This window comes from Macaca mulatta, chromosome 14 (assembly GCF_049350105.2).
Source record: "Macaca mulatta isolate MMU2019108-1 chromosome 14, T2T-MMU8v2.0, whole genome shotgun sequence".
Lineage (NCBI taxonomy): Eukaryota > Metazoa > Chordata > Mammalia > Primates > Cercopithecidae > Macaca > Macaca mulatta.
The window spans coordinates 47,515,573-47,530,897 of NC_133419.1; the positions used below are offsets into that span (position 1 = coordinate 47,515,573).

At 40.4% G+C, this 15,325-nt stretch overlaps 1 protein-coding gene across 20 annotated transcripts in view; it reads left to right on the forward strand.

Annotated features, from left to right (window-relative positions):
* Positions 1-15,325, forward strand: part of SERGEF (secretion regulating guanine nucleotide exchange factor) — a 235,620-nt gene that overhangs the window by 75,228 nt on the left and 145,067 nt on the right. For 7 of the 20 annotated variants that reach the window (XR_013403975.1, XR_013403974.1, XR_003722631.2 and 4 more), the window contains one exon: positions 13,147-13,255. The exons of the other annotated variants lie outside the window; for them this stretch is intronic. Coding sequence is in view for 4 of the 7 variants with exons in the window: in XM_077963150.1 (XP_077819276.1) it covers positions 13,147-13,255 (109 nt within the window). In the remaining 3 variants the exon portion in view is untranslated. The remainder of the gene's footprint in view (positions 1-13,146; positions 13,256-15,325) is intronic. 20 annotated transcript variants of the gene reach the window in all.

Below are 15,325 nucleotides of genomic sequence, written 5' to 3' on the forward strand. Positions count from 1 at the left end.
CTTCTTCTTTGTTAGAGGTGGAAAGGAGGAACCAGGCTGGAGAGTATACTGCCTGTTTTATTAGAAAGGTTTTTCTGGGGCTCTTTTCTCTGTAATAAACATGTTTAATTCCAAATAAAACAAGTAACTAATTGTTCCTTCTGATTTTCAAATATCACTGAAAATATTTGTGACATTCTTGGTTGCATGTCCTGGTGATGTGTGAGCATTAGACTGAGAAAGGGACTGACAACCCCATTACCAAAGAGGTTTTCTCAAGGGGAATGGCCAAGTCTAGAATAGAACAGCCATCTGCTGCCAGTTGGACAGGGTTCCACAGAGCTATGGATTTGACCCAAAGGCTGGCCTTCACTTTGTGTTTGCACTTTTGGGATATCCCTTGTGTCATTGCTCCCTCCTGGCTCATTGGCTCTCCCTTTCCCCCAAGGGCTGCCCCATCCCTCAGGAGTCACACTGCCTGTGATGCCTAGGCATACCTGGTGATCCAGAGGAAGCCAGCAGCATACTGTATTCATGCAGTGAGGTGGCACCTCAGCTTCTCTGCATTGAAATGCCCAAATTAATTCACCATTCTTAGCAGTCTTCCCAGCTGAGAAGACTCATGGCATTTCAGAGTGTTCCAGTGCAACAGGTGGGGATGAGGGGAGGTAGATTTTTCTGTCCACACTCAAATACTTTTGCCTGATTTACCTTGATATTTCATTATCTTGGAAGCCATTAGGCAGGGGAGGGAGCTGAAGACAGGTTGGTGAGTGAATAGAAGTCTGAATAATGAAGTCTACTTTCCTTTTTAAATTAGAAAGAAAATAACTTATATTTCCAGGATTGTCATCTAACTTGTTTACTGTTAATGCTTTTCTATTCTTATGTCTTTTCTCTACCCCAACCTTCCCTTCTCGTTTTCCTTGTTCTGCCACTCTTGTCTTCCTATTCCTGCTCCACCTTCTACTCTTTTAACATTTCTTTTCTAATAATATGAGAATGTGGAATGCTAGGAAAAATATAACACACCAGACCCCTTCACCCCTTCCCTCGGTGATAGAGTCACTATCTTAAATAGAGAGTCCACAATAAACATTCTTTCATTCAGAATTTATTACATTTATTATGCTCTATCCTATAATAGTTCTCTGATGAGAGGAAATCTGCAGCCAGGCTAAGGAGGACCAAGAAACCAAGGTAGAAATTGATGATTTTTTTCTAACACCCATTCGTCCATTGCTCCAGCCTCTTCTGATACCCATGAAGTATTTCTGCTTCTCTCCTCCGGTGAGGAGTATGGATGTTCACTTGTATCATAGATCTAGTTAGCATTACATGCTATTTCACTTCCTATATAAAACTTTGGGTCTAGAGTACCCAGTATACCCATATGTTTCTAGGATGTCCTGTCTTTTTCTGTTTGCTTGCTGTCAGTTACTCCTAACTACAAGTATGAACTACATATTTCCTCAGGTCTCGGTCACTGACAACTTAATAACTAAAGTGTCCTGCAGTCTTGGGCAAAGAGAACCATAGGAGGTAGCAGAGTCTGGGGTCCTTCCTAATATCAGGGATCTGGGGTCCTTCCTAATATCAGGGGTCTAGGGTCCCTGAGGAGCTAGGGATTCTGCAGTGTAACACATGGAATTGGAAGCCAGGACACTTGGGTTCTAAACCTAGCTTGCTAATAACTTGCTGTGTGGCTTTCAACAAGTCACTTTGCCTCTCACTTTTCCTGTCTGAAGCTTAGGTGCTTGTAGGGATATAGGTATAAGTTGAGATGCTTATGTTATATTGCGACCAAGTCAAATCCCTACTATATTATCTTTTAAAACACTTAGTGGGCCAAACCAATGGTGGGTCAAGCATAAAATGTCTGATGGTTGTATTTGACAGTCTTCTCCTTTCCCTTTCCATGGCATATATGGGACCATAGCTGCAAAGTGAAGCCTTTGGATCACTTTAGGTCCTCAGAGAAGTTACCATGAGCACAGTGTCCTAGAACCAGTAGCAGAGGTCCTAGCAATATGTTTGCTGGACAGAGGGGCTTTTACCACTTGTGGTGTTAGAAGCTGGTAATGGCATAGTGGCCAAGCTGGTAATGGCATAGTGACCATTGACTGCTAGGGTTGTTCTCCTGGAGGATCTCTATTTCTTGGCCACTGACTACTTGCTTTATCCTCAATAGTATGTGCCACTGAGCATCAGGGTACTCGGCAGGAAGGATGGGCTAACATATTCTGTGGATAGAGAGATTTTACAGGGGGCTGTAGATCCCAGGTCTCTAAGGTCTAACCTAATCAGGGGCCATGTGGTCATATACTGCTAGCTTGAACTCTCTCCCCAGAGATTCCATTTTAGGATAGTTCTTACTGTTAGAAAGCTCATCCTTATATTGTTTTTTATATACCTCTGTGAGGTAGGTAGGACAGGAATTTTAAAAAGTAATACTAAATTTTGTGTTATAGAAAGAGTGCATGCTCATTGTAGAATTGTGGAACATCAAAATCATCTGTAATTTCACAACCTAGGGAAAACCACTTATACTATTGTGATACATTTTATTTTATTTATTATTATTATTATTATTATTGAGGTAGAGTCTTTCTCTGTTACCCAGGCTGGAGTTCAGTGGCACAATCTCGGCTCACTGCTACCTCTGCCTCCTGGGTTGAAGCAATTCTCATGCCTCAGCCTCCCAAGTAGCTGGGACTACAGGCACGCACCACCACGCCTGGCTATTTTTTGTATTTCTTTTTTAGTAGAGATGGGATTTTATTGTGTTGGCCAGGCTAGTCTTGAACTCCTGGCTTCTAATGATCCACCCACCTTGGCTTCCCAAAGTGTTGGGATTATAGGTGTGAGCCACCATGCCCGGCCCATTGTAGTACATTTTAAATATTTTTTTCTACATGTATTTTTTTAAAAATATCAGATATTATAGGTAGTGTGTTTGCTTTATATTCATATTTCCACCTACAATTATATTAGGAACATTTACCTATATTACTTAAATATTCTTTAAAATAACTAACATTTAAAAATAATATTTTATTATTTGAATATGCCATAATTTATGTGATTATTTTTGGAAATTTAGGTTGTTCCCAAGTTTTTGCTACCAAAAATTATGCTATGATCAGCATCTTCATACTTAAATCTTTGGTCAAATCTCTAATTATTTTCTCAGGAAGGATTTCTAGGAATAGGATTCCTGGATGAAAAGATACAGATTTTTAAAAGGTTCTTGACACATATTTAGGATGGCAAGAATCATTAAAGTTCACATTCTCATCCTTGATCCCTACACTCATCACTGGTATAGTGGCAGATGCCTGAGTGTCTGAAGTACTTCATTTGAACACTCCCTTTACCCACGAAATGGTATCTCATGTACTCTTGGCATCCTTAACCCTAATGAATGGAACCCGTAACTCTGTGAGTCTCTCTGTGAGGTGCTTGTTGGTTTCCTTGGCTGGAGCCACATTTGGACCAGAGTGTAGGCCCTAGAGAGCAGGAAGCTTCATATTACCTTGGACTGACTGAAGGGCCAGCCTTCTTTATTAGAACATGAAAAAAAAATGCTGTTCTGTTACTTGTCAGATGAGAATAATGAATGTGAAAACACGTTGAAAACCAGAGAATTCTATAAATGTAATGTGTTATTATTAGGGCTACTTTGGATTCAAATCGTAATGCTGATATGACTACTAAGATATTACATAATGCTTTCGGCACATTAGGGGGCTTTGATATTTAAATGATAATGTAGAACCTCAGAGAATATCTTACCCTGCCCTCTTATTTTATAGATAAGGAAACTCAGGCTCAGAGAACTTAATCATCTTATCCAGTATTACCCAGAAGAATAAACCTGGCAGCTAGGTCCTCACTTCTAATTCTTTTTGGCCACATTCTTGGTTTGTTGTGGAGCCAAGTGCAGCAATTACTATCATGCTTGTATGTGCTTCTAAGATGCTGTTTAACATTTTTACCAAATAGTTTTAACATTCTGCTTGTTATACTGATTTACTTTGGATGCTATTAGAAGAATAGATAGAGTCCTGGGAAATTTCAGGCAGATTTACCGTTAGATTATTTCCTTTTCTGAATTGGTGAGCCTGAATTAATCAATTATAGCACAAACACACATATCCGCATAAAGACTGAATGGCAGTGATCTTTGAGGAAATTCATCAGTTGTAACCTCTAATCCTGCTCCCTCCACTCTGCTGCCCCATCTCACCTCTTTGCTTTATCACTTGCCAATATACTGTATTCTTGTGTTTATTATTTATCTTCCTCTACTAAACTGTAAGTACCATGGGGGCAGGGTTTTCGTTGTTGTGGTTGTTTCTTGACTTCTCAGTTCCTCAGTCACTGCCTGGCATACAGTAGCATTTGATAAATATTTGCTGAATGAGTGAATGAATGGTTCCTGAATTATGAATAAGGCTTTTGTGTTGGCTATAGAGACCTAGGATCCAATTCTCGTTCCTAATTGCCTGTATAAACTTGGATAAGTCTTTCTTCTCATTGTGCCTTCTTTTAGCATCTATAAAATAAAATCATTGGTTCTCTAAGGTTCTGTCCAGCTCTAAAATTACATGATTCTGTACATCCTTAGTTTTTGGTGTTTTTGTTTTGTTTTGTTTTTGTTTTGTCTCCCTCGTTTGCCCAGGCTGGAATACAGTGGTGCTATAACAGCTCACTGCAGCCTCAAACTCCCAAGCTCAAGCAGATCCTCCCATCTCAGCTTCTTGAGTATCTGGTGGCATATGCCTGGCTAGTTAAATTTTTTTTTTTTTGTAGAGACATGGTCCACTATGTCTGAGGTTAGTCTCAAACTACTGGCCTCAAGCAATCCTCCTGCCTTGGCCACCCAAGGTGCTGGAAACATTCTTTTATTTTTAAATGCTTAGCAGTATATACCATTTTTATTTTATTTTATTTTGGAATTGTATGCAGAGCCTCAAAATCTAAAACAGATAAAAATATAAAAATATAACTGTTGTGGTTGAATTGGGCATAGGGATGGGGGTGGGAGAAGGAAGCCTTATCACTTGGCTGCCTACTGGCAGGTTCCCTTTGTGGTGGCTCCTGAGGCACATCCAGGAGCACTAGGGCCCTATAGAACTTAGTTTTGAGAAAATCTTTGTCTAAATTAAGTGAGAAATAGGACCTGGGTCATGTCTTTGAGTGAAAATTCTGTCTATGCTTAGATATGGATTTGAAGGGAATGTTGAACAATGAAAAACAAGATGTGACACGGTATTAGGTGGTGGAATTGTAGATGAAGTTTTCTTTCTACAAATGATTTCATTTACTTATGCAAAAAAAATTCAGGATAAAATTTCTCATTATACAGTTTTATTAGAAATTCATTTGGTTGGGGTTAGTCAATACACGTTGCTCTTTCTTCCATAGATACAAATGTCCATATAGCCTGAAGCCTAGAGATCTGTTTTGGAATTGCCAGATGATTAGGGGGTCTTTATAAAGTTTTTACATTAAGTTCTCACAGTCATTGTCCCATTTTATTTAAGTGGACTACTGTTGAAGTTAATAGTGGAAGTAATGTCTAAGCAGTGGTCTGACCTAGAGGAGAGTTGTTGGATATATGTATTCAACAGGACAATGAATTAAAGATAAATGACATAGGCAGTTTCTTTTTTCCTGAATGAATAACTAGATTGAACTCTGTTTGGGTTACCAGCTGGGAAGCAAGCTAATATTTGTCTAGCTCTGTGATCTGAATTGTTTGAGGGATGGTTTGGCTTGTCTGAATTTTAATATCCATTAATAATTGAGAGCGATTGCAAGCTCTTGTTTTGCTGAGTGCATATTTACATGTATTATATTACCTTTTATTAATATAGCAGTTAAAGAAACATTCAGAGTAAATTGTCCCTAGATCCATTTGACTGGTATCTCTTCCTGGATAATGGGAGTGATATGTATACCCAGACAATACCTTTCATTTAAGGATCTCAATATTAAAAAAAAAAATCTAGTGTTTTTTTATTATTCAATTTATTCTGAAAACCACTTGAGCCTTGTTAATTCCATGAACATTTTGACACTGAACGTTGCAGAGAAGTATGAGCCTAGAGGTGCTAGCTTTAGTAGAAACTTTCTTGTGGCTGTCATCTTAGGAAAAGCAGAGCCACTTGTTCATGGCCATTATTGATTGACTCAACTGACTGGGCCTGTCTGTTGCTATGGTAACTGCAGCAACATTCGGAAATATTCAAACTCAAATTTTCCAAAGACACTTATTTCCAAATGATCCAAATGTAGGAATTCAACAACACTGAGAACTATTTTCCAGTTTTCCTTCTTGCCCACCTACATATTTGTAATACTTAAAACAGCATCTTTTTTGTGCCTAATTTAAAAATATTTTGCAAGTAGTTTGTTCTTCAATAGAGGGTTTATTTGTTTTGAACTTAAGGGAATATAGGTACCATCTCATAGTAACAACTTTTTGTTTTCTGATCTGCTTATCACAACAATTTGGTGAATTATGGCAGATATTATTGTTTAATTTTATATATGAGGAACCTGAAGCCCAGATAGATGGAGTGACTTTCCCAGGGACAGTAGCTAGTAGTGACTGAGCATGTTAGAAGCCAGGTCTCTTGATACTTGGTTTAGTGCTCTTTCCAGTAGAAGTCCAACTCAATGCATATCATTTTTATTCCTCAGTTTGCCATTTGGATGTCACAAGATGACATTAATCAATCAATACAGATTAAAATAAGAGAAAATCAATGAGGACTAGTAGTGAATTGGAACAACATTATTAAATTTACAACCCTCCAAGCCAAGAGTTGTTTAAGCCTCCATTTAAAATGAAGGATGATAGAAATGAACTATCTTTAGATGGATTTATGATTACCATGTGTCTCTTTTCCTCTGTGACCTGTAGAACCTCAAATCATCTCTACGGGAAATTTGCTGTTATAGTACAGCTGACTTTTCATTATTATTGTCTTCCTCAGTATTCAACATTTTGTGGTATACTGGAGGAAAATTGCATTTGGATGATAACATTAGACCTAACCTGACATTGAGTTTCATTCCAGGAAAATAGATATTTTAAAGTCAAATGTATTATTTTAAAACTTAGTTGGAGTTAAACATTAATGTATAATTCAGTATAGCCTTTATCATCATGAGCACTTTTTATTACATGGTTGTCCATGCATTTTAAAATATAATAATGCTCCTTAATTAGGGCCACTGAATTAGTATGCATAAAAACAATCCATTTCTCATTATACTCTCCCTGCTCCCAGCCATCCAGCTTGAAGTTGCTCTGCATCTCCATTTTTCTGCATCTCTATTCCCACCCCAATGCAATGACAAACAAGGAAAGATAAATCAAAACAGTAGCTCTGGACAGCAACTAAGCTGCGCTGGGTCGATTTCACCACCTGGTGGCAGAGGCTAAGAAATGTTTCAATATTCCTTCACTACCTCTTTTCTCCTTCTGTGGCTCCTTTCTCCTCTTAGGGCTGGTCCTCCCATCTTTCTTTTTTTATTCAGAGCTCAACAAATTCAACTTTAAGCAACCTCTTTCTCATACGTGCACACATTTATTTTTCCATCCTTTCAAAAATTCTACCTTCATTTTAAAATTTATTGACCCCAGGAACATTTATTGCTCCTTTCCTTCTTACTTTCCATCCTCTTATTTATGAGTTTTTTTTTTAAAAAAGTGACCTTAATTATGATTGCTAAGTCTGAGAGGTCTGCCAGTGAATGTGTGGGAACACGCTCTGAAGTGATGGGCTCTCAGTTGAAGAAAAGGCCTATATTTGGAAATGAAGTACCACACAGGAAAAGGCCTAGGGCCTTAGGCCTCAGAAGTTTTTGAACACGCACAGACATTCCCTATTGCATTAGCACAGCATTTCTTTCTCCTCCTTCTCTGACAAGGCTGGTTTTTTTTTTTTCTTTTCCCCAAAACACCAATATTTAAGATACATCGAAAAACCTATTCTTACCCAGTTTTATTGCTTTTCTCTTAGGTTTAATTGAAAGCTTAGCTTTCTATTTTTACTGCAAACATGCAGCAGTTTGGATGCTTTAAGGCAGTGACTCTCAAACCTAAGCATGCATCAGAATCACTTGGAGGACTTGTTAAAACATGGATTGCTGGGCGTCACTCCCAGAGTTTCTGATTCAGTAGGTCTGGGAAGGAGCCTGAGAATTTGGTTTCTAACAAGTTCCCAGGTAGTGTTGATACTTAAGGTCTGGGACTATGCTTTGAGAACCACAGCCCCAGTATTAAGTGGTCTTTTATAATGTAGATATTGGGTGATGTTTTGCAGTCCATTCTTTGGCCTAAGTGCTCACAGAAGTCACCGTGTGGCATATGGACTGGGTTCCAGTCTGCCACTTTTTCTTTCACAGTTGGGACCACGTGACCTTTAGGCTGAGACTTTGTTTAAGGACAGTAATTGTGTCTTATTACTGTGTTTCTCCAGCCCTAAGAAGAATGGCTAGGACATGTTAAATGGCATTTAGTGAATGTTGGGTATGTGTTTGGGTGGAGGTGGTTAGCATTGCAAGGCAGCAGGCCCAGGACATTGAGTATTATTTACAGTGTTTCTGTAAGAAAAAGGTTCTGGATTATGAATGGGCTACCTTACTGTGTGTGACATTATATGTTTGTGAAGTAGGCATTATATTTTTGCCCCCATGTTCTTTCTGATAGTAGTCTGATTTTTATTGCAGGTCAGCAATTCATTATAGATATTGCTGTTATTACAATGAAAACAAAGGAGAAAATTGTTTTCTGGGTAAATTTCATTTGGCAGTTGTATTGATTAGTCTTTCTAATACTCTACCTAATCTTATTTAAAATAAGAGATAATACCTGAAATACAGAAGCAAGTGACAAATAAATGGTAGCTGTTTCAGGGAGTGCCTGTGATGATATTATCTAGTAAATTGCAAATGCAGAAGGAACAGGTGCAGTGCTGAATTGGGAGACTAAATAGGCTCAGGAAATACCATATTAGCTCTTCCTTATGACCATTTTTTCTGCAGTGTAATTGAGAGCGGTGTGGCAGACGTCAGCTCAGTGGTGTGCGTGATTGAAGAGTTCTCCTTTTGCCTGCTGATTACAGCTGACTGACATGCATCTAGCATCTCAGATCTTTCGCACTGTAAGGGCCCTTAGACACTATCCTAGTCTAATCCCCTTGATTTATGGATGGTGAAATGAGAACTAAATAAGGGAAACTCTTGTCCCAAATCACACATCCAGTAGATGGCAGAGTTTGGACTTGAACCCCGTCATCTGATTCTAGGTGTAGTCCTCTTGTGCTGTGCTGCCTTTAGCCTCACTGGTCTAACTAAGCTTACTTGTAGACTTTTGATTCCATTGAGTTACCTATAGACAGCATAGATGGGAAGGGAGTTTTGTATGCTTTTGTCTAAATGCTTCAAAAGCCAAAAGGAATGGGCTTAGTCTCTGCCATCTTCTTCCCATGGCTGCAGCCATTGGATCTTCCATCTGCAGGTTCAGTCCTGGGCCTAGTATTGTACTTTGGTCAGACAAATTGAAGGAGCTCAAGTTCAAAGCTTGGGAGTCAGTAAGATGTCATCTGGGATGCTATCTTTGACCTTCCCTTATTTCTGTGCCTGAATCCTGTCTTGATGAGTTCTGGTAGAATTGGGGCCCTGCCTTGGTGTTGTCAACTCTTTAAGAATCTTAACTATAGGCAAAGTTGGGAAGTGGGTAGGAGGATAATATTTGTTGAGCGTCTATTTTGTGCCAGTTACTTTACCCACATCATGTTATTTAATCTTCACTACATCTCTATGAAGTTTTATCTCTATTTCACAGATGAGGAACTAAGGCTCAGAGAGATTATGGGACTTGCTTAAGGTGACCTAGCTAATGAGTGGTAGAGCTGGGGTTCAGATTTGAGCTCCAAATCCTGCACTTATTCTGGTATACCTCTCAGAGCCTGTAGCTTGCCTATAAATCCCAGCTTGTTCATTTGTTCGGTGAATGTGTATCGAATCCTACTATATTCTAGCCTCTGTGCTCGTAACTGGAGAGGCAGTCCCTGCTCACGTGGAGCTTACCATCTATCTGAGACTATAAAGTAATGATGGATGTGTAGAATGTTAAAAAGGAAATGCTGTAGGAATATACAACAGAGAAGCCTAATCTAGTCCAGGGTGGGATGGGGGAATAAATCAGTCAAGGCCTCTTGGAAGAGGAAACATTTACACAGAGAACTGTGTTGAAGCATGAAACAACCTTGCAAAAGACCTGAAGGAAGGCTAGAGTGGCAGGAACATAGTAAGCAGTAGTAGGCTGATGTCCTGCTGCCTGCCTACCTAGCACAGCGCCTGGCATATAATGGGTACCCAATGAATGTTTGCTGAACAAATGCATGAATGGCTAAAACAATGAATGAATGGCAATGCCGAAAGCTCATTTTGCTTCTTATATAAACACATAATAAGTTACCTTGGGATGATTCATAGTTCCAAATGACTTTTTCCTCCAGCTCCTCTTGTCTTTCTGTTGTTTTGGGTTTCCTTGCTATATTTTGAATGTCCACACACGTGTCCTGCCTTTCCTTCACAGCCGTGGGGTGTCTTCCTGTCTCAAAGAGAGCAAAAGCTGAGCTGCCCTAATATCCTCTTAGTGGCTGCCTTGAGCATGAAGTTTGAAATAGCGTCAGTGATTTGATTTTTTCCTCTGGGGATCTGGCAATTGAAAATAAATGTAGAAAGAGCCCCAAAGGAGTTTTTTCTTGGGGGCATGAGAGATGAGAGCACCAGTTATTGGTGCACTTTGACAATGCAGAGTTATGTAAGTGGATGAAAAATAAAGGCTATTCCACCAAAGTCAGCTTGCCTTACTTAAGTGATTTTATATTCACAAAAGTGGGTGGCCCAGAGTGTTCTGTAATTCTGCTATTTGCAAAATTCCTAGTTTATGACATAGAGTAATAGAATTCTATCAATTGAGTTTCAACAAATGTTAATGTAGACGATGATTATGTGTTAGGTACTTTCACATTGCATTTAATAACTAAAATACAAATAGCATCTAATTTCTAGAGAAAAAAATTTCTTGCCTGAAAATTCTGGTAAGGGTAGCATAAAACATTACAAAACCTGGAATAGGTTAGAATAGCCTATTTGTTAGTATACCTTGGTCCAGAAAAAAATGCCAAGCTAGTTTGAATCCCATTTTTTTTTCAGGTTTATATCTCCCAGACCCCTTGGGGTCTTCTGTTCTGGCTTTTGGACTGAGGAGTAAGCTTAGTTCACGAGTTTGAAGGGTAGTCTTGACTGATACTGATAAAACCAAGCGAATGATCTTTGGTCCTTGTTTGTTTATTGTTTTTTTCATTGGTTTGTTTGTTCATTCATTCACTCATAAGACATTTGTTGAATGACTTCTATGTGCAGGCCACTATAGCTAGAGAGACAAGTTTTACAGTCCTGTCCTCACAAAGCTTGCAGTCTGTAGGGGAGACAGATAAGAAGTCAGAAACTGGCTTCTCCCTGGATTTGGAAGCAGGAGTCTTCACCACTAAGTTTATTCAGTCTGTGCTGGTTCCACTCTGCTTCTCCCTTTCTTCCCTTTCTCCTCCATGGACTGACTCTGTGGGTCTGTGACCCCAGAGTTTGTAGCCCTCTCTGACCTTTGCCCTACTGTCTAGGCCCACACAATGTTCCTTTCAATGTGGTCTTGTCTGTGAGATTCCAACTGAGACTGAAGTTCTGTAGGTGAGGACCAGTCAGGAGACAGGTGAGGCTGGGAGAAATGCTGTGGTTTCAGAGGTGACCTCCTTGCTGATTTTAGAGCTCTCTGTTCATGCGTGCTGGCAGCATGCCAGTACAGAAGGAGCTTTGGATTCACTAATACTTGGTTCATGGTTAGACTTCCGTGCATAATTAGTATTTTTAAAGTCATTTTATCTAAAGACTTCAAATTTAGAGACTCAAAGTACTTGAGAGACATTTTATGGATTGCAGCTGAGTTTAAAGGGATCTTGCAGCATTTTCTCCTCAGCCCTTACTACTAGCCAGCTGCTTCTAATCACATTCAGTAAAGTCCTGTGACAGACTCTTCTTCCAGCTTCTTGCAGATGTCATGCCCCAGGTCGGCCTGGATCTTCCTGAGAAGCTGCACAATAGTGTCTCTCAAATTTCAATGTGTGTGCAATCACTTGGGGTTCTTGTTAAAATGTAGATTCTAGTTCTGTAGGTCTGAGTCAGTAGGGCTACTCTCTGTTTCTAACAGGTTCCCAGATGATGTCAATTCTGTGGTCTGAGTAGCAAGGAAATCGCTAAATGTCAGGCATAGAAGGGGCTTTAGAAATGGGTCATCACATCTGAGACTGTGACTTTACAAAGGAAGACATAGAAATCTAGAGAAGCAGAGTGACTTTCCTGAGGTCACACAGCAGATTAGTGGAAGAGACCAGGACCAACACTCAGGTCATCATTTTCCTTCTGTGTTGTATATGTGCTTTTCCTCTGCTGATCTAGCAATGTAAAGAAGCAGAAATAAGGTTTCCTACTTGCATTTTCATGTTTAGAGCAGCCTCACAGAACCAAAATCTGATGTGCTGGTAGTCTAGACTTGCCTGAAGCCCTTCTTTCTTAGGTTTTAGTCAGGCATTTACCTCAGGATCTTAAACAGAGCCTCTCTATGACACCAGGCTTTGTGTTCAGTAGTGCTTGTTGAACAGAACTTGAGTCCCTTCCATACTGGACAAGGGGAAGTGGGTGGTGCCAAAAATTGCCAGATGGCCCCAAATGAGTGTCTAGTGTAGGTTAACCCTCAGAATCCAGGAGCAAAAGGTGTGTCGGGGACACTGAAGCAGTCATCAGACTTCAGAATTTGCTTAGCACTTTGGCTTTTAGGATGTGCTAAGTGGCAAAGAGGACATACTGGGAATAGAGTAGGTACGTTTGACCCAGAGACCCTGTCAGGGGCCTGGAGTTGGAACAACAAAGCAGCCAGAGAACATGATGGCAGGCGATGGTTGGTTTATCCGTCAAGGAGGTCCTTTGAGTTGGGGAGGGGCATAGGAGCAGACAGTCTGCAGTAATCTAGACCAGTGGGTAACATTTCATTCTATAAATATTTGTTGTGTGCCCATTACATGCCAGATACTGAACTGCACAGTGGGGGATGTGGAGATGAATTCCTAGAGCTCTGGTCTCAGGAGGCCCTCCAGGTGGATTCTGCATCAAGACAGTCTTTTGGAGTAATAGCAAGGTAAGACTCTGGTCTTGGTGAAATGGTTTATTAGGTGAGGATTCAGATAGAAGAAACAATCAATTCAGGGTCACACTTGCTGAACCTCTGGCACAAAGGAGGGCATGGTTTCTAGAACAAGGCAGATACCCAGTGATGAAACCAAGGAACAAGGTCAGGGCAGGAATGGCAGCACACTGAGCCTGCTTCTGAGCTGCTAAAACTTGAAATCTTTCCTGGTAGAAGACAGGGGTGGGCTGGAGTAGGTCACCTGGTGTGGACGTGGAGCCAGGCACTCTGATACTGGAAAGACTTAGCCATGCAGATTTTCCATCTGTTCACCTGTCTCTACCTACCTCTGGCCCTGCTTATGAGAACTGTCTTGTTCTGTGTTTGTGGAGAGTAAGATTCTGGAAGCTTCTTAGGATCAGGCCCTCTAGGGTAGCAGAGGTGGCAGAGGCTCTTGTCCCCATCATCATTTATACTAATAAGTTCCAGGGCCTCTTAGGGCTGAGATGTCATTAGATGTCTCCTGATGGAGGCAAGTGACTAATGCCCCAACTGGGGAGAAAACTAGATGAATGAGAGGTTGGCTTGAGACCATAGACCTGTCTGCATTGGAAATTGACATCTAATGACTGAGCTGGAAGGGGTGCAATATTGGTAATAACATTAACAGTTGAAGGGAAACAATGTCTAATACCTAGTAGGCCCTCAGTGAATATTTATTGACTGAGTAGGTGTTAGCAAAGTGCTTTATAGTTTTCAAAATATTTTCTTTCCCCCAGACTCTGTGAGACAGGCAGAGCATTATACTCATTTGACAATAAGGCAGCTGAGGCTCAAGATGTTACATATTTTGCCCAAGATCACACAGCTGGTAAATGGTACAGCTGACACTGGAACTCAGGTCTTTTGAGTCTTACTCTAATGTTCTGTCTTTGAAGACACTTCCAAAAATGCAGACAGATACTACCAGGGATCTTGCTATTGTACATTTAATTTTTGGTACCTATTAAACAGATATGGTTTTTTAATGCAAAACATTTTTGTATAAAGGAAATGTGCCTCCCTGTGTGCATTTCTACCAAATTGAACCCTTGGGTCTCTTTATTTTTAATAAGGAGGAAACACTAGGGTCTGGAACAGCTGAACCAAGCACCACTGCTGCCTACTCATTAGCTCTTTCTGTCTAATTAGATTGAAAGCAAGGGAGGAAACTATTTTGTGTTTAGCAGAAGTGGTCATGTATGGTCTTAAACACTCTCTGGCCCTTTTCCTCCCTTCTTTTCTTCTTCTCTTCCCTCCTTTGCCCTCCAGAAGGTATCTAGAATGCAGTCCCTTTCACCTTGCAGTAGTGTATTTCTTCTGCCGTGAGTGGTGTTTTTGTGATGTGACAGACAGATGGACTTCTGGGACCTTAGAGACTTGGTGGGTTACTGTATATTTTACTTTTTTTTTTTGAGATGGAGTTTCACTCTGTCGCCCAGGCTGGAGTGCAGTAGCGCAATCTTGGTTCACTGCAACCTCCGCCTCACGGGTTCATGCCATTCTCCTGCCTCAGCCTCCCAAGTAGCTGGGACTACAGGCACCTGCCATCACGCCCGGCCAATTTTTTTTTTTTTTTTTTTTTTTTTTTTTTGTATTTTTAGTAGAGACGGGGTTTCACCGTGTTATCCAGGATGGTCTCGATCTCCTGACCTTGTGATTCGCCCGCCTTGGCCTCCCAAAGTGCTGGGTTACAGGCGTGAGCCACCGTGCCTGGCCAGGTTACTGTATCTTTTTCATGGTGCCCAGTGGCCTAGTCATGTAGAGCAAAGAGGCTATTGTTTTTTCTTTAAGAACAAATTAAATACAAAGCATTTCTCTGAAGTACAAGGAGGACCTTGGGTTTCTGTAAATGGCTTAAAAAAAAGAAGAAAAAAATAGTACACCTGAAAGGTTTTGTCACTGGAACTCCAGCCCCAAGTTTGCATGTGAATAAAAAATTGCTGGCCGGGATCTCAGGCCTATTTGTAGATGGTTTCATCTAACCATCAGTGGTGACTGTGACTTCTGGGCCTGTTCATGTGGTCAGAGTTTTCAGCTGGA